Genomic DNA, 17,212 nt, shown 5'->3' with positions numbered 1-17,212 from the left:
AGCACAACAAATAGCCTCATCTAGAGCTGATCCCGCCAGATCGGCCATCGCCTGTGTGAGATAGCTTTGCGCGGCGCCTTCCATAGATTGAGTTTGGTCGCTATCTGGGTAACATATCAAGGACACATCGCTTCTCAGCCGACTGTGAAGTATCAAAGATACCATGATAACGCATCACGCGCAAGATCAAGAAGATGGAAAACCATGGCGACGATTTCATGAAACCCAAGCATCCAGTGTCGCCCTCCTACCTGCCGTCTCTTCTTCCCGTCGCGACAAGGATCACAGTCGTTTGCATCCTACGGCAGGAGCTGCGCAGACCACCTCTTGGCATATTCTGGGCTCTTATACCAGCGCTTAAGGTCCTTTGCGGCGTGAAGCGCTATGGACTGCGATCGGCCAGATCGTAACAGACCTGCGAAGATGTCATATCACTCCTCTACTACTCTTATAAGATGTATCACTCGTGAATGCGCCTTTTAGGTCACAGGGAAATTGTGCGACTGGTGAAGGCGCAGTCGAAGTCACCCAACAGCAAATATTCCTGAGGGACAACCAGGTATACAAGAAAAGGAGACCCTGGAACGTAAACGGTGCCAGAAAGAGGAAGCCAAGCCAACAAAGACTGCGCTACGGTGGAAGTGCCTCTTACTCATCGGAGCAGCCTGCCTCCTTCTATGGATTACCCATCAGTGCCCGTCCTTACCGAAAACACCAATCCTTGCCAGAGACGCTGTATCAATTTCTAGGTGCAATGGCCACTCGGTGTAACAAGATATTCAATTCCTTCGAACGACTTGTCAATCACTGTGGGCAAAGTGCTATTTCAAGAGGCCGCCAGCATGCCTGCCCATACCGCGATACCTTGAGATGGTTTCTGAAGCCCAGAAGCAGAGCGCACACTGCGAGGTGAGTTCGAAGAAAAGGCTGCGAGGTCCCGGTATCGTGATCGTGGAGAATGACCAAGGCATTGATGTTGAAGAGTCTACCCTGGATTCTGCTCGAGTAAATCTGGCGCCGATGTGTTTGGCCGCTGATCAAACGTTTACCGGCATCGACTTCTCGTTTCCCTCAGCCTGAGAGGCTGTTGGCGACTTTGCTGGCAACATCAATGCCTGCAAAACACTGACGGCCTGACAGGCTCATAGAAATTCTCTGTTGCCTAAAAGGGTAGTATGCCTATCAAGATTCCCTTAACTTGGTGAGTTACTGCGGGGTTGTCCAAGTCGCGGCGGACTTGCACGACGCGATAAGAGGCAAGTGAGCGAGGCATCGGAATGCGATATCAATGCGCGACAGGGTCAGTCGTTCTCTCTTTCCTTTATCAGAACAACAAGAATGACCCTCTCATGCCCACTGACTGCACATGCCAACCTTATAAGACCCCAAGAGTGGCTTTCGTCTTGAGGTAACCTCCTCGCTTCTACTACACTTTGCGTCTATCAAAGTGTCAGTTCTCCCATCTTCACCATGTCTACCACAACCACCAAGACCACCACGGAGACCATCCCTCCCACCACTAACGCCCAATACTATGGCAAACTCCGCTACATTCCCCTGGGCGAGACGCCCAAACCTTCTCCCCACAACTTCCATCTTCCCGAGATGAAAGAGTTCGGCGACGTCCGTCTCCAGCCTCTAGTCGACATGCGTCCCGTGCCTACCGTTGCCGACTTACCAAATGCGAAAGAAGGAACCGCTCAATTGTCCACGCACGGCTTCGCAGCTGTCCACCATCCCACCAGCATGAACTCGGCCCCTTATACCATAAACAGCTGGAAGGACCCCAACTTGCTCAAGCAGCACTACGTCCCGGAGACGGAAGAGATGGTCAGGCAAATGACAGGCGCCAAAACCGTCCTTACCGAAGCCCTCCTGATCCGCAGCGCCATCTGGTCTGAGCAGGACGCCTTAGCAACCCATGCTGGACATGGTGAAAATGAGCCTGAACCCGAGCAGAAATCACAAGAAGACACAGATCTCGAACTCGGCTTTCCCCAGTTCATCGGCTTCTCCAAGAAACATGGCGGTGCCAGCCCAGCGCCCAAGGTCCACCTTGATTATGCGCCCAACGGCGCACGTACGCATCTCCGCAAGTATCATCCAACCATGACGACTGCGGCCAAGGAGATCATAGCCGCCGAGGACAAACTGCTCGCCGAGGGCAAATCGCTGCGGGAGACGTACGCCGAGTCCAAGCTCGGGCCCCGTTGGGCACTGTTCTCGATCTGGCGACCTTTGAAACGCGTCCACCGCGATCCCCTGGCGCTGGGCGATGCCCGCACCTTCCTCGAGCGTGATTACGTGCCTGTGATAGTCAAGACCCCAAATCTAGGTATTCCAGGTGATATCTCCACACATAGCACCGAGAGCTATCTCGCGCACTGGTCGGAGGGTCAGAAGTGGTACTTTGTTCCCAAACAGGAGCCAGAGGAAGTCTTGGTGATTGGATTGTTTGATTCCGAGCGGGATAAGGAGACTGTCGCCGCGGGAGGTACATTGCACAGCAGTGTTGATTTGCCGGGAACTGAGAACGAGGAGCCCAGAGAGAGCGTGGAGTTGAGATGCTTGGCCATCTGGGACTAGTGGTCTTCTAACATGAAACTTTTGAATGCTTGATGAAACATGCACTTCCCGAATGTTTTGGCCTCTCGTCGATCGATGCATCGGACTGAACAGTGTTCACCTAGTCCTGGAACAGATCTTGACTCGCCGTACGAGTCGCCAAAACTCGATGAGTAGACTCCCTCAATGTGGCACAGCATCTGCGATACCCGTCACCACAGTATCCCAGGTAATACCTCCAATGTTTTCACCCTTCAATCTAGAGAGGCCATTCTCACCCGATATGGATCTTCCAGTAGCGATGTTCCGTGCCATGACCGAGTCCTTCGCGTTAGGAAGTTTTGAACCTGCACCGCTTAGCAGACATTCTTCGAACCAGGCCTCCTCTTCTGCGGTAAATGGTAGGCCCAAAAGTAGGCTTGCCCGTTCAGCACGCGTAGCTCCAGGCTTTTCTTTATGCACTGCGACTATGATCTTCTCGAACAGCGTCTTGTGTCTTTGTTTTCCCTGCTTTTTCGCAAAGTAATAAGCCTGCACGATGTTGTTCGCAAGGACGAGGTCAAAGTATGCCTCGAGTGTCGATTGATGTTTCAACGGAGGAGACACCGTGATGTAGTATGCGGTAGCCAACGAGGATTGGCATTTTGGATGGTGTATGAGTGCAAGAAGGATTTCGTCGGCGAAGGTTGGTGTCAAACAAGGGTCGGTGAGATGTTCCAAGGCTCGCGAGAATTGCGCATGGTCAAGTTCCCACAGTCCGGCCACCAGTAGCTGGTATTTCTGAGGGAGGTATGTTCTTCGTGCAAAGTTTGTGTCTGCATTGGAGAGTTGTCGACAGTCTCGGAGAACGTAGTAGAGTAGAGCGAGTTTCTGTTCATCGGCTGCGGGCGACTGTACAATTTTGGACCACAGATTCCGTAGGTCTTGATTTGTTCTTGGAGGGTAATTGTTTCTTGAGGCTTCCGAGGTGTTAATTCTAGGTTCTCCAGCAAATGTGGTATACTTACGACGCGTCAGGCCGATTGACTTCCATATGCGATCGAAGAATAGCTGGTCTCCAAATTCCTTGCGGTGCTTGAGGACGCTCTCGACGGTCTTGTTGTCAAAAGCGAAGTCAGGCTTTGGCTGGAACACAGTATCGAAGTCCTGCCAGTCGAACATCTTGAACTCCACTGCTTGAGGTTGAGCTCGCTGTCAGTCGAGCGAGACGACTCTGAGTTATGTAAATATTGGGCGACGTGGATGCGGAGAGGCATCAATGGAGAGAGTTGGTTGAGTGAAGCACCGTACAGTATCAGTGATCTGCCGTACCGCCTGGCAGAAAACGACCCGGAACATCTGCAACGCTTCCTCCGTTAACCTCATCTTCACCATTCACAGCTGCAGCTGCTCGTCCTTACTGCAGCACATCCCTAGCAGCATGTAAAGCCAGCATTCCGCCATGCCCTGGCCAATCCTACGGCGATTATGGGAAGTAGAGCACACCCTGGCATTTGCGGAGAAAACAGTGGACCCATCCATCCCCGCCTTCGTGTAGAGATCATTTTGGCCAAAACGGCAGAGTTGAACTATCCGGTGGATATACTCCAATGGCATCTTATTAGCCGAGGTGCTGTATCTGCTTCCGTCATATTTATGAAGCCGAGAAGAATCGGTAGGGATCCAAGGTAGGTTATTTGACTTGACTTCTACCTGTTCTCTCTCCCCAGTGCGATTGTGTTCTCCGCTCGTACGATCAGCATCACAATGGGTTCCGAACGCTGTCCCGTCCAACATAAGGGCATCTACCACAATCTGCCAACCTTTGATCCTTCCATCAAAGGACTTACAGCCATAGTCACCGGCGCCAATGGCATCTCAGGCTTCCACACCATGCGAGTTCTGCTCGAAAGCCCGGAGCGCTGGTCCAAAGTGTACGCGTTGTCTCGACGGCCTCCTCCCAAGGATATGATGGCTTTGTTACCCGAGTCGCATCGAGCTCGTGTGCAGCACGTCGCTTGTGACTTTCTTGAAGACCCCCAGAAGATTGCAGACGCCATCAAGTCAGCCAATATCACAGCTGACTACATCTTCTTTTACTCCTATCTGCAACCAAAACCGGCTCCAGGTGCCGCTGCTTGGTCCAATGCCGAAGAACTGGTCAAAGTCAACAGTGCGCTTCTGGACAACTTCTTGCAAGCATTGACCATATGCAAAATCACTCCCAAACGCTTCCTCTTACAGACAGGTGCTAAGAACTATGGTGTCCACGTTGGACGAGGACGAAACCCCGCAATCGAGTCCGATCCTCAGCCAGCTCACCTAGAACCAAACTTCTACTACCCTCAGGAGAAATCGTTGTTCGAATATTGTAAAGCCAACAATACATCCTGGAACGTCATCCGCCCAGCGTGGATCTTAGGAGCCGTCAACAACGCCCAGATGAATGCTTTACACCCAATAGCAGTTTACTCCGCCGTGCAAGCCCACAAGGGAGAACCACTGTACTTTCCTGGCACATGGAAAGACTGGCAGGCCGATGAACATCATTCCACGGCAACGCTGACAGGCTACTTGTCAGAATGGGCAGTGCTCGAAGACAAATGCAAGAACGAAGCGTTCAATTCTCAAGACACCAGCCCCATAAGCTGGGATCGATTTTACGAGGAACTCGTGCGTTGGTTTGGCGTGGAAAAGGGCGTTCATCCTCCGGAAGAGGATCTGAGCTTATTCAAGGAATTTAAAGGTAAAGGTGGCAAAGCCACACCCATGGGGTGAGTCACACGATCGTCCTTACAATGCTCGAATGTCACTGACCAAAACTAGTTATGGACCACCTATCGTTCTTCACAGTCTCTTTTCCCTCGTGGAGTGGGCGGCAAAGCCCGAAAACAAAGAGGCATGGGAGGCACTGATGAAGGAGTCTGGAGGCCAACTTACCGACAATCCTTTCGGAGACGTTGAAGCTAATTTCGTATTTGGCGACGCTGCGTTCGTGCAAATCTGCATGCTGTCCATGAACAAAGCCCGAAGACTGGGCTGGACAGGATTCGTGGACACCATCGAATCACTGTTTGAAATGTACTCTGAAATGGGGAAATTGGGTATGCTGCCAAAATTGAAGGTTGACAAGCCGAAGCCGATGGCATGATTGTCTCAATGTTGCAATTCAAGAGTATCTCACGCAGAAATACTAAGCCCACTGTCTGATTCTGATCTCCGCTGGAGCTCGACAGCACATGATGGTGGATCGATCATCGTATCCTCTGGACTCTTGACCTCGAAGCCATGTCAACCATTCTTCATGACTCTACTCTCTCGCAGGTCACCCGGTGACTCACCCTCCGACATCCCAGAGCAGCTCCCAACTCCTCCTCCAACATCTTCTTGTCCTTCCTGAAGAACAGCCTGAACCCAAAAGTCCCAGGACAAATTTCCCGCCGTACTGGCCTGCCCAGCATTCCCAATCGAAGCAATCCGCCCTCCCACAACGCCCACAAGCCCACTTTCCGCTCCGGTAATCCAATGTTCCACCAATCAAGAAGCCTGAATGGCCGAGGACCACCATGATCACTCCCCTGTAACGCCCACTCGAAGCGATTGAACGGACTGTGCACAATGTTCAGCGTCTCAAGATGCAGCCACGGCCGCTCGCACTGTTGAATCACCCTCTCAGTCCAGCATTCTTCTTCGTCCATGTCCATGTCATCCGGCCGTGGCGGAAGGATATTCGTAACTTGTTGAAAGATTTCGTTCAAAGCGCGTACATCCATATTCCTCCAGCATTCTGCAAGTAAGACCCGTCCCGAGTGCGCATCATTGTGACGGAACATCAGAAACCCCTTCGGAATGAGACTGCTGAGACTGCGACTGCCGTAGGGAAACTCAAGGGCGCGGTACTCCAAGTGTCGGATATTGAAGACCTTCTCTGGTGCCAGACATTTCACGAACGCCACGAACTCTCCCGGTGTGTGTTTCTCGAAGCGCATACAGAACGTCGTCGAGCGAAAGAAATGTGGTGTGAACTCGTCGTTGACAGTCTTGCACGTCAAGCGTAGTGCCTTTCTGGTTTTGGAGAACCCGTCGTACTCATTGCGCTTGTGTTGGTCTTTGTCCGAGCTGTGGTCGACGACGTCCTCGAGGATATCGTATACCTTCTTCCTGATCTCGGCAGGGAGGTCGAGAAAGGGGAACGGTGAGGTCCTGCCTTTGCGCTTGCGTTTGACGCGGGTCACCATCGCGTCGACAGAGCGTACCAACTCCATCGTTGATGGTGGTGGTGGTTGTGATTCCGAAGTGAGGCGACAGTGACATTTCTGTATACAAAACCACCAGCATCATGACGAATGCTGAACATGGCAGCTGTGCCGACATGATAGCGATGGTATAGGTCGTCTTCACGGTGCGAAGGCGTTAACAGGACCGTCGTTGTTGAAGACGGCCTCCTGAATATCAAAACCTTGCACGTGACTTTGTTTGAAGGGGAGTTCGACAAAGCCTCAACTTACCCCCTTAGAGAGTATTAACATGGGAGTTCGACACAACTTCACCTCCCTCATCTCACCAGTTTGTATGCCTGGACCGTGTCGTAGACAAATGCATAATCTCACCTGTTCCTTCGCAGTCGTCCTCCAACAGCATCCAAGAGACAGTGAACACTATCGGCAGAGGGCACCCTGGCGGCATTGTCAGTTGCAAACAAGGATAGTCATCGGGCACACTTCCACTGCAAGAAAACGCAGCTGATTCAAGGTTCATTTTATTCATTCCTTGAGTACGTACTGTACACATAACCACGAGCACGAAAACGCCACTGTATGCCCACCTACTGAAGCCGTTGATGGAATACGCCAGTACCCATACCCAAATGCAAAAGATGCATCAAGACACTCTCTCTATGCACCCACTGACCAATGCAATACAAGGTATCGCGATGAAAAGGCAGCGAAGCCGACCACAACTGAAACCTAACAAAGAACCCACTGTTGGGGCGTTCGATGCATCAGCTGTGCCATCTTGGTCACATAGTAACAATGAGGTCAATGCAATAAATCCCACACGCAACAGATGCAAAGATGTAAACCCCTGCTCATGTCTCATCACATGGCGTTTCATTTTTGCTGTGTGCTTCCCATTCCCTTTTGTCCGTTAAAATTCATCGATGAGGATTGATGGTCCGATCTGCTTCTTTGGCATACTCGGCTCTCCACCAATCCCTGTCCCAATAGCCGCTTTCAGAATGATTCTCAGTCATTTCTGTTCTACCACGACGATCCTGGCTTGCGATTGGATACAAGCCTTGCTTTTCGTCTTGCACTTGGCCCGAGTGTTGTCATTCATAGCCAGCACCGCGTTGCCAAGGGCTAGCATTGTTATGTTGTCGGTATCCTTGTTGTGGGGCATATCCACCGTGAGCAGATCGTGGCGGGGCATAGCCGTTGTTCAGACTGTTTGTCGAGTCGGCATAGGTTTGATAGGATGGAGCTGTCCCGGGCCGGCTATCATAATCGTAGCCACCACTTCCGTTGTATCCTTGGTTGTACATTTGTCGTTGCTCGTAAGAGTCTTGTGGTCCTCGTCTTCCATTGTTCTCGCTGGGGTACAAGGGAGTTTCTTGGTGCATAAGGGCTCCTTGAGATCGTGACATTGGTCTTTGAGAAATTTCGGACTGGTGCTTCAAGGACTCCTCGGAGACCGAAGCATCATCATCGTAGCCCTTGTAGCCTGTTTTGGGTTCGTCTTCGCCTCGTGCAGTGGCACCCAATGCATCGAGCTCCGTGGTCAAAGCAGCCTGAGACTTGATGAAGCTACCCCGGTCGTCACGCATTGGCTGGTATCTGACTTCAGGGTTCTTTGAGGCAATAGCGTATATAGACGCGATGAGCACCAAAACCAAGAGGACTACAGCGAAGACGATATTGTAGAAAGCGAAGATGACGCCCATGACACCCGATACCATCTCCGGCTGACCGAAGACATTTGAAAAGACAAGGAGGAAAATGGCGTTGAGGAAGTTGACAGCTGCGATTGAGATGTTGAAAATGTTGGTCTTTTTGTCCATGAATGGTCGGACAACGCTGACGCCGATCAATGCGACAGCCTCGACAATAACAAGGCCGATGGCTTGAGCAGCGGGCGAACTTTGAGCGAAGGCGATGAAGACGGCTTTTGCCACAATGTAAGCCAACAAGGGCACGACAAAGTAGTAGGCAGTAGCCCGATACTGAACATAGAGAAAACCCCACTTGTTGAGACACTTGGGGTCGGAGTAAAGAATGTAGGCCGGATTCTTATGCATGGTGACTGATTTCTTGGCAAGCTGAATGACTTTGAATGAAGCCCAAGACAAAGCGACAGCCATGGAGATGAAGACGATGAGGGCGAGGACAATTTCCGCGGCCGAGTCGCGTTCGACGATCTCCCATAAGCAGAGAACGGACATCTGGACGAAGCCAAGGAGGACCTATATGCGTCAGTATTCGGCACTGTAAGGAGGTCGTGATTGGAACTTACCAATCGAAACAAGATGCCCTTGATGACGATCTTCCAACCATTGCGGAACTCCAAGAACTTGTTCGACTTCATCCATCCGGCTTTGGAAAACAGATCAAGGAAAAGCTTGGCCAAAGCGACCAGGACGGCGGTCAAGAACAGGATGAAAATGAAGAAGATAAGACCGGTCATGAAGATGTTGGTTTGCTCAATTCCAGCCCGGAACCCGACTCTCTCAATACCACGGACGACCTTAGTAGTATCGGTGGTAGTAGTAGTAGAGGAGGTGGATCGTTTCGCGAGATAACGAGCACCTCTTGAAGCATATGAAGCAGCAATAGCCATGTGCTGAATGGACCGCTTGACGGCACGTTTTTGTACCTCGACGGAAACAGTGCTTAAAGTCGAAAGATATGTGGTAGGGGTACCTCCCGTTGATCTTTGATACCATGTGGCAATAGATTGAAGGAAGCCAACGCGAATGACACCCATGCTCCATTGGAAGTTCTGTGTCCATGACTGAACAATGGGGGGCATAGTAACGGAGGACATTCCGATGATGGCCTGGGCCTGGAAGAATCCGAACAGTGAGACGGCATTAGCGGCAACGTGAGCAGCGGTGTTGGGATGACCAAGTCCAGATGTAACGCCAGCAGCGACGAGACCAAGACCGGCGATAACAGCAGTGGCCCATCCGACAGCCACTTGATAGACACTCTTGCCATTTGACAAGTCTGCTTCCAGACATGCAATGACTTCGTTCGTGTCGGTAGAGGTCACATAAACCCGCACGACACCGTCAAGATCGGGGACACCATAGGCAATGCCTGGGATATTTTTTGTAACACTTGATGGGACATCAATGTTTGTCTCGATGTTGATTTGACCTGTCTGCATGGGGCAGAAACCGGAAAGGTTATCGTCGCAAGGGTTGATCGTGTCATTCAAGATGTTGAAACCATAAGCAATGAGCTGCACCAGTGCAGTGACATTTCCTGTGATAGAGGAAACACCATTAATGTTGAGGTAGATACTGCTGTTCGCGGGAGTGTAGGCGACATTGAACAAAGTGGCCGTGAAGTTAGAATTGGCCTGGCAGGAGTTCAATGAGCTTGACTCGATTATGTTTTCGGCGAGGACAGATGGTGTCAAGGAGACGGTGGCGAGGAGGAGGGAGAGTAGGTAGGAGAATGAGGTCTGCGGACGCATCTTGTCTGTCGATGTTCAGATAGCGACAAACGACGCGTGAGGTGTTGAGGGGCGCTGCGCAGCAGCAAAGGGCGTCAACCACGACAACTCTCGAAGCACCTATTGACGAGGATCTGTATCTTGGTGATGTTCTTTAACGGTAGCTGAAGTTGTAGGATGTGGTTCGTAGGATTAATCGTAGGTATTGATCTATTGTGTCATTGACTTCGAGGTTGAGGTGGAAAAACCGGGTTGGAACGAGCGGCAAAAGCAGGGAACGGCGGCTTTCAGACGGATTCTGATCGATGAATCGTTGATTGCGTTTGATGGTATTGTTCTCGGTCGCAACAAAGGGCCGTTGAAAGAGTGGTGAAGGATGTATACAATTGCGATGACAGAGAATAGCGAATGTAAGTGAGAGGTAGTCGAGTGTTGAGTAGTGAATCTACTACTTAGCGAGTGCGTGCCTCAAGAAGTGGTGACGGGGGGCTGGAACAGAAAGAGATGCAAGTTTGGGAGAGGCAGACAGGGAGGGTTAGTGCTTGCACCGCTTGGAGGAGGAGGTGGACAGTGGACACTGCAAGGCCCAGGGCGGACTCTTGGTCATTGGATCACCGGGAAGGATTTGATGAGGCTAAATGGACAGTGCCCGGAGACAGCTTTGGTTGGCTGCAGCACCCCCCAAATGGAGGCAGAAGAACGCATCGAGGTGCCAAGTCCCGGCATGGACGCTAATCTCAGGCTGGTCAAGGCCCATATCAAATTCTTTACACCCCCTGTTTCTCCTCTTTTTCTTCTTTTCATGACGCGCGGCAGCACGGGCACTGAGGCGCAGCAAAACACTTCGCAAATTGCCCAAGACAAACCAAGACAAAACACCAACCAAACACTGTTGCATTTCTGCAAGGCTGCCTCGAGGCCTTTTTCGGTAGGGAGTACGAGTATATGTGTATCCAAACCCCAGCTGGAATCCCATCAGCGGAAAGTCGTCTGCCGAATATACCACAAACAGGAGTCGTCACAAAGGAACGCGTTTCTGCTATGGTTGACTATGGAAATCTCTACTCGACAAGTACAGTTCTTTGGAGATCATCGGCTAAGTGCTACTCGTCACCATCATAGAGGCATCCAAGCAGACTTTCAACACATTCGCAAAACAAATGTCATTGTCGTGTACTGGTGATTGCCGCGCTTGGGCCCCTTGCCGCACCCGGATCTGCAGTGTTGATATCAACCACATCCAGATCGTTGTGTTCCACACATGAGTATCAAGACATCTTTGTGGTGCTTTCTGTATGACAGCTGTGCTACTCAGCCAGAGACCTACAACCCCGTATGCTTGGTTGGTCACTCTTCAATAGATCTGTGCACCTTATTGAGAACTCCACGGTTCCATGTTGAAGCCTCTCACGTCATGCTGTCTCGGTCCCTCGGCCTGGCGTATCCACCGGACAACGATCTGCCGTTTGACCATTCTCGGGACCTGTCGTGCCTGTTTCAACTTCGGTTTCACGAGAGAAGTGTGTAGCATAGTAATGTACACTTTGTCTCGAATGTGCAGATGTGTGTCACAATACATCTAGCAAGCTGCAGCAACAGGTCCAACCATATCTGTTTGAGGCCGTCTTGAAGTGCGGCAAGGACTCGCGAAAATTACGTTGACGGCCACGGAATAATGAACAGTGTTGTGGATAAACTTCCTACATCAACTTGCCGCTGAACCAGATGAAAGTTCTCCAAGAGAACGTGCGCACCTGTATTCAATTAAGCCTGGCATATGCGGCTATTACCGTTTGTCTCTAAAAACAGCAGGCCGCGCATTCATGACTCGCCAGCTAAAACCTTGTGTCTTCCGATGACAGCCATATGCATTTCACCCAGCCTTGTGTCTCCTCGTCGACTCAGCTTGGCCGCATGTTCGTCGGTCTCTGATCCTGTGCAATAGCTTGTAGCTCTCTGAGCTCCCGAGCTCGTTCTCGCTGCATTAAATCTCCGCGAATGCTCCGCAGGTATTTCGTAGCCTGCTCAATTAATTCCCGGCTCTCCGTGCTCTCCTTCAAAGTCTGCAACAGGATGGCCACCTGTTTGTTATCATTCACATGAGGACAGGTTCGTCCATGTCCTAGGTGTGCAATCCCACATAGCCCGCAATGCTCCACACCAGCTACTTTGAGTCGACACCAGCCCATAGGATGACTCTCACCACATGCAGAGCATAGATGTGGTGGGGGCATGCTGTGAACGGGACCAAAATCAAATGCTGCATCTCCGTTGAAGTGAGGTGCTTGTCCAAGGGGAACTCTCACTCGTTTGAAGGGCCGCGCTGTGTCTCCATCAGTTTCGGCGACTCTGGGGTGTAATTGTCCTCCTACCTTTGACCGTGCGTTTGGGAGTCACATCTGTGTCTTCGGCAGTCAGATTATCTTCTTCCTCGGGTATATCTGCGGGCTCTTGATAGTCTGGGTCAACTCTTTTGGGTCCCCGTTTTGCTTTGAGTTTGTCTTTGTCCTTGTCTTTGTCTTTGTCTTCTGGGTCGCCATCGCCTATGCCGCCGTAGTCGACAGTCTATCGGAATTAGTCTGATCTTCAAAGACCTCCTCGGTCGACTTACCTGACGTTTGCGCTTCCCTCTACCAAATGCCTCTGCCTTTCTGGCTTGTTCTTCGGCAAATGTGCGCTCACGCTCTTGTAAAATCTTATCCCAAATGCCTGGATTAGGTGTGCTCGTCCCGGTGTCAGCCAAGTCCTCTTCCAACGTCGACTTGTCATTCGCCCAGACTCTGGCGAAGCTGAATTGCGATTCGGCAGATTTTTCTTCACTGGTCTTGGTGTCCTCAATCTGAGACCGATCAAGCAGACGATCGACTGAGGCGGAATCATAGACAATGTCATCCGCCTCAGAGTCGCCCTCGAAAAGAGCTTGAGCACCATGTCTTAGAATCGACTCAAGATCCTCTCCAGCATCGTCCTCTCGACCCATTCGTTCAATGAGGACATGATCCAGCGCCATCTTTTTCCGCCCAATCTGCATGATCTTCTCCTCGACACTATCCCGAACCATGAGTTGGAACACAAGAACCTTGTGCTTCTGGCCGATACGGTGAGCCCGTGACAAAGCTTGAATATCTTGATGGGGATTGAAATCAGGATCCAGGAGGATAACCGTATCGGCCGTCGCCAAATTAATACCAACGCCACCAGCCCTAGTAGATAGGAGAAATGCGAAGTATGGTGAATCGGGAGCATTGAACTCATCGATCCGCTTCTGCTTCTCGGCTGCCGAGATTGTGCCATCGAGACGACGATGTTGAAGCCCAAGTCCGTCAAGAAAGTCCTCGATGATATCCAAATTGTCGAGAAACTGGCTGAACATCAGGACACGATGACCGCGTTCAAAGAGCTTCGGCAGCATAATGGAAAGCAAATGTAACTTGCCCGAGGCTCCGACCAAATTTTGAAAAGCAACCGTTGTGTCAACCGTACGCTCTTCAATATCTCGGCTGTACACAAACGGATGACAGAGCGTTTTCCGTAACTGCATGAGGATGTTGTTCAGATTGGCTCGTTCTTTTGGTGCAACAGCGCCTTCTCGAGCAAATATTGATCTCATCAACTGCGGGTTTCTTGCTAAGATCGACTTGTAAACCTTCTTCTGCACACTTGACATACTCACGGGCACGATGACTTGCGCCATTGGCGGGAGGAACGTCAAGACCTGTGCTTTGGTACGTCGGAGGAAGAATTTTCTCAGAGTCTCGTGCAGCTCCGGCACATTTTCCTGCGTAAGATTGGCGTACTTTATCTCGAGTTCGGCGGCATTCATGTTCTTGTCCAGGAACTGCAGTAGATTGAACAACTCACGAGCATTGTTCTGCAACGGAGTACCGGTCAAGAGGACCTTGAACGGGAAGCGGAATTTCGAGAGGCTGTCATAGATCTGAGTCTTGTCGCCTTTCAGCCGCTGCCCTTCATCAACAATGAGACCTTGCCAGGGCACTCTCATCAGATTCTTCCGCACGGAATCCTCCACAATGGCCTCATAAGAGGTCACGACGAGGTGAGCTTTGATGTCTTTGACTTCTGATCTGCTCTTCTTCTGTTTCCGTTTCTCCTCATCATCTTTGTCCTTGGGAAATAGTTCATAATCCTGCGCGAGCTTCCTTGCAACCGAGGATCCATAGTAGGTAACGACCGTAAGAGATGGAGCCCACTTCTTAATTTCTCGCCGCCAATTGGGACAAGTTGCGTTTGGGACGACAACGAGGAAAGGCCAACATTTGTGATCGTGAACAAGGGTGGCGAAGAATGAAATCAGTTGGATAGTCTTACCCAAGCCCATCTCATCTGCTAGGACAGCATTCTGATTCTGATACCATTGGAAGAGGAGCCAGTTCAAGCCCTCTAATTGGTATTGCATCAATTCACCACCAGTTATGGCGGACGGCTGAGTTTTCTTGATGATGTTGGTCGAAAAGTCTAAGGCCCGGACGTGAATAAGATGCCGTCGTAGCGTGGACTGAGGAGGAATCGAGACGTGCAACTTGTTGACATAGTCTTCGTATGCCAATTTGAAGTCATTCCATCGTTCGGTGTCAGCATAAGTTGGAGGCTTCTCCCAAATCGCATCCTCGTAACCGAGACCCTTATACTTGACGAATGCTAGCTCGACTTCTTTGACACGGGCCAGATCGATTTCTTTGGTGCTGTTCCTAACAACACTCGAATATCGTACATCGAAGACGATGTCAACGCGAAAGACCTCTTCTGGTATTGCATCTGCAGTCGTCATCTTTGGCAGCTGATTCTCGGGTTTCTTCATGAATGCCAGACGCATTTGTCCGGCGGCTATGCCCCAGACCCAGGTCCCTGGCATCCATGTGGTGCGAAAGTAGGACTGAGCTCTCCATTTGACGAGGTATTCCTTTTCAATTTCTGGGACCTGATCCACGACGGTACCAGGAGCATAGGCTTCGAGATTAACCGGTCGCCATGCAACGAGAGCGTCAATTTGATGTTGGTTCTCGATACAGTCTTTGCAAGTCCACGATCGGTGATAGTGCTCAAAACGCTTTTGTGCAAGTTCAACCTCATCTAACATTTCTTCATCTTCAGCTTCAAGCGATGAATGGGCCGTTTTGCGTTGAGGAAGATGATGCATATGCCATGCCCGATTGCATTGTGCACATCTGAACATGACATGTGTGATGTTGTTGAGCATATCCGGTTCGACGATAGTGATAGGATCTGTCCCGCCGTTTTCTTCTCTCTGAGCTTGTTCCTGACGACTGGTGAGACGGTTGCGCAAAGGCCGCGAGCAGGCGCCCAGCTCGTTGCAATCAGCACAACGACCTTGATGTGGTGCCAAATTGTGCTTTTCTTGAGACAGCCCAATGCACCTTCGGCATTGCAGTACGAACAAGCCTTCGCCAACCTTCGTGACCAAATGATCTCGGCTTCCCCTGGGTCCAAGACATGACTTGTGGTAGGAGTTCGTGCAGCCCTGACAGAATACCAAAGGCCCCTTTGAAGGATTATCGGAGGTCCAATTGCAGGTGTCACAATCTTGTCGATGCCGCTTTCTGAAAGGATCGTGATCAGGGATTCGAGCGAAGTGTTCTTTTGCACCCACAACTTTAGGAGCAGATTTCTCTTCTTCAAGACTTGATATCTCGTCTTCTTGCCGCTCGCGCATGCTCCGGTGGGGCTGGGTTCGAGTTCTTTCTGAACGACGGGTGACGACCTCCGGAGACGTGTCAGAGACTCTTGCTCTTGTACCCCTAGCTCGCAGAGTACGCATGGAGCCTCGATTTGGTCGCATTGCAGACTTTCGACCGCGTTCCCTCCGTGCGCGAGGCTGGTCGGAATCATCGTCGAGTTCGACAAGCTCTTCCTTTAGGTGAGCGAACTTTCTCTTTGAAGTGAGTCGTGCCGAGCGTCGCCCTTGCTCCTGGGGAATGTCTGAGTCGCCTTCTTCTTCCGTCTCCGCTTCGTCTCTCATCTCCACGTCCGTGACTTCGCTGTCATCTCCGGATGTACGACGTCGATGAGGAGCTGAGGGCTCATCTTCACCAGTATCCGAAATATCCATCGTCGTCCAATCTACCATGCCTGAAGCCGCTTGTTTGACAGATCTCCGCTTGTTTTGCCCAGAAGCATCCAGTTCTTGGAACTCTTGGAGTGAGGACGAGCCGTTGTCCAGAGCACGTAACTCGCGTGCAGAAACCTGTGTTGAAGCCATGATTCAGTGCTACTTCGAGTGGACTGTGATGACAGAAGGATGAAGGTGAGGTGAAGAGCATGAAAGAAAGAAGGTAGTAGTGTTAGTGGCAGAAATTGTATAAGTCTGCGGAGGTAAAAGATACAGAGCAGGCCAGTAAGAGCCAAGTGAGACTGAAATGGACGACAAGCCGCAATTGAGAGTACACTCACGAGATCTCGTTCACCACTCTTGCGTTTTATCAGATATTTTCCATCTTCCAGCTTTGATAGCACCCTCTGAACGGAAAAGTGACCGGGCAGATACTCATACGCTTCTTTCTCTTCTCTCGATAACCTCGGTATGTCAATGTAGAAATTGTGTTGCAGGCGAGATGTAGTATCCCGAACAGAATCTTCGTCTTCATCTGATACCGTCACTGGAATGTCATTCTCGGGGCTGTGTTCAATATCGCCATTGTCGTCAGAGTCGCTCGAGGAATAAGCATCGCCGACTGGGGACTTGGACTGCTGGCTGAGTGTCTCTTCTGCATCCTCCCCCGTGTCCTTTTCCGTATTCTTCGATTTCTCCGGCGGCTTTCCAAGCCAACTGGATATATCCACCTCTATGCGGTCCATGATTACCGCGTATGTACAATGAGTATAATTCGACAAGGCCGAGCGGCGGCGGCGGGCGATGTTCTATCGGGGACGCATTCTGTCGAAAGAGGTGCGGATCGCCGGACACTTCTGGCGCAGACAAACCGAGGCGATGCAAGTACGGACTTTCAAG

At 50.9% G+C, this 17,212-nt stretch overlaps 6 protein-coding genes across 6 annotated transcripts; 2 read left to right on the top strand and 4 right to left on the bottom strand.

Moving 5' to 3' along the window:
• Positions 1-1,275: 1,275 nt before the first annotated feature.
• Positions 1,276-2,702, top strand: EDD37DRAFT_372541 (uncharacterized protein). Its single transcript, XM_062811975.1, has one exon. It carries the CDS (start codon positions 1,471-1,473, stop codon positions 2,584-2,586), a length of 1,116 nt encoding a protein of 371 aa, XP_062670871.1. The 5' UTR covers positions 1,276-1,470; the 3' UTR covers positions 2,587-2,702.
• Positions 2,703-2,748: 46 nt separating this feature from the next.
• On the bottom strand, positions 2,749-3,726 carry EDD37DRAFT_563713 (nuclear pore complex assembly-domain-containing protein; the record flags this gene model as incomplete). Its single annotated transcript, XM_062813971.1, has 2 exons — positions 2,749-3,524; positions 3,573-3,726. The coding sequence occupies 2 exons, from the start codon at positions 3,724-3,726 to the stop codon at positions 2,749-2,751; spliced, it is 930 nt and encodes a 309-aa protein (XP_062670870.1).
• A 433-nt stretch (positions 3,727-4,159) lies between these two features.
• EDD37DRAFT_372491 (uncharacterized protein) lies at positions 4,160-5,771 on the top strand. The gene is made up of 2 exons (XM_062811973.1): positions 4,160-5,318; positions 5,371-5,771. Exons 1-2 carry the CDS (start codon positions 4,312-4,314, stop codon positions 5,693-5,695), a joined length of 1,332 nt encoding a protein of 443 aa, XP_062670869.1. The 5' UTR covers positions 4,160-4,311; the 3' UTR covers positions 5,696-5,771.
• On the bottom strand, positions 5,725-7,230 carry EDD37DRAFT_608449 (uncharacterized protein; the record flags this gene model as incomplete). The annotated part of the gene is made up of 4 exons (XM_062815057.1): positions 5,725-5,823; positions 5,886-6,860; positions 7,053-7,120; positions 7,155-7,230. The coding sequence occupies 4 exons, from the start codon at positions 7,228-7,230 to the stop codon at positions 5,725-5,727; spliced, it is 1,218 nt and encodes a 405-aa protein (XP_062670868.1).
• A 556-nt stretch (positions 7,231-7,786) lies between these two features.
• On the bottom strand, positions 7,787-10,486 carry EDD37DRAFT_372505 (uncharacterized protein). The gene is made up of 2 exons (XM_062811974.1): positions 9,058-10,486; positions 7,787-9,007 (listed from the first exon to the last, which is right to left on the bottom strand). The coding sequence occupies exons 1-2, from the start codon at positions 10,243-10,245 to the stop codon at positions 7,877-7,879; spliced, it is 2,319 nt and encodes a 772-aa protein (XP_062670867.1). The 5' UTR covers positions 10,246-10,486; the 3' UTR covers positions 7,787-7,876.
• Positions 10,487-11,938: 1,452 nt separating this feature from the next.
• EDD37DRAFT_372474 (adenosinetriphosphatase) lies at positions 11,939-17,149 on the bottom strand. Its single transcript, XM_062811972.1, has 4 exons — positions 16,654-17,149; positions 12,836-16,447; positions 12,597-12,789; positions 11,939-12,547 (listed from the first exon to the last, which is right to left on the bottom strand). Exons 1-4 carry the CDS (start codon positions 17,056-17,058, stop codon positions 12,126-12,128), a joined length of 4,632 nt encoding a protein of 1,543 aa, XP_062670866.1. The 5' UTR covers positions 17,059-17,149; the 3' UTR covers positions 11,939-12,125.
• Positions 17,150-17,212: the final 63 nt, after the last annotated feature.

Source organism: Exophiala viscosa, assembly GCF_022695815.1.
Source record: "Exophiala viscosa unplaced genomic scaffold EDD37scaffold_4, whole genome shotgun sequence".
NCBI classification, from domain to species: Eukaryota; Fungi; Ascomycota; class Eurotiomycetes; order Chaetothyriales; family Herpotrichiellaceae; genus Exophiala; species Exophiala viscosa.
This window is presented reverse-complemented; position numbering and strand designations above follow the sequence as displayed.

Bases quoted from the DNA above. Each gene is read 5' to 3' on its own strand.
- EDD37DRAFT_372541 (XM_062811975.1), top strand. From the start codon at position 1,471: ATGTCTACCACAACCACCAAGACCACCACGGAGACCATCCCTCCCACC.
- EDD37DRAFT_372491 (XM_062811973.1), top strand. From the start codon at position 4,312: ATGGGTTCCGAACGCTGTCCCGTCCAACATAAGGGCATCTACCACAAT. The intron at 5,319-5,370 runs GTGAGTCACACG...GACCAAAACTAG, and splicing joins GGCAAAGCCACACCCATGGG to TTATGGACCACCTATCGTTC.
- EDD37DRAFT_372505 (XM_062811974.1), bottom strand. From the start codon at position 10,245: ATGCGTCCGCAGACCTCATTCTCCTACCTACTCTCCCTCCTCCTCGCC. The intron at 9,008-9,057 runs GTAAGTTCCAAT...TGACGCATATAG, and splicing joins AGGGCATCTTGTTTCGATTG to GTCCTCCTTGGCTTCGTCCA.
- EDD37DRAFT_372474 (XM_062811972.1), bottom strand. From the start codon at position 17,058: ATGGACCGCATAGAGGTGGATATATCCAGTTGGCTTGGAAAGCCGCCG. The intron at 16,448-16,653 runs GTGAGTGTACTC...GCTTCAACACAG, and splicing joins AGAGTGGTGAACGAGATCTC to GTTTCTGCACGCGAGTTACG. The intron at 12,790-12,835 runs GTAAGTCGACCG...TAATTCCGATAG, and splicing joins GAGGGAAGCGCAAACGTCAG to ACTGTCGACTACGGCGGCAT.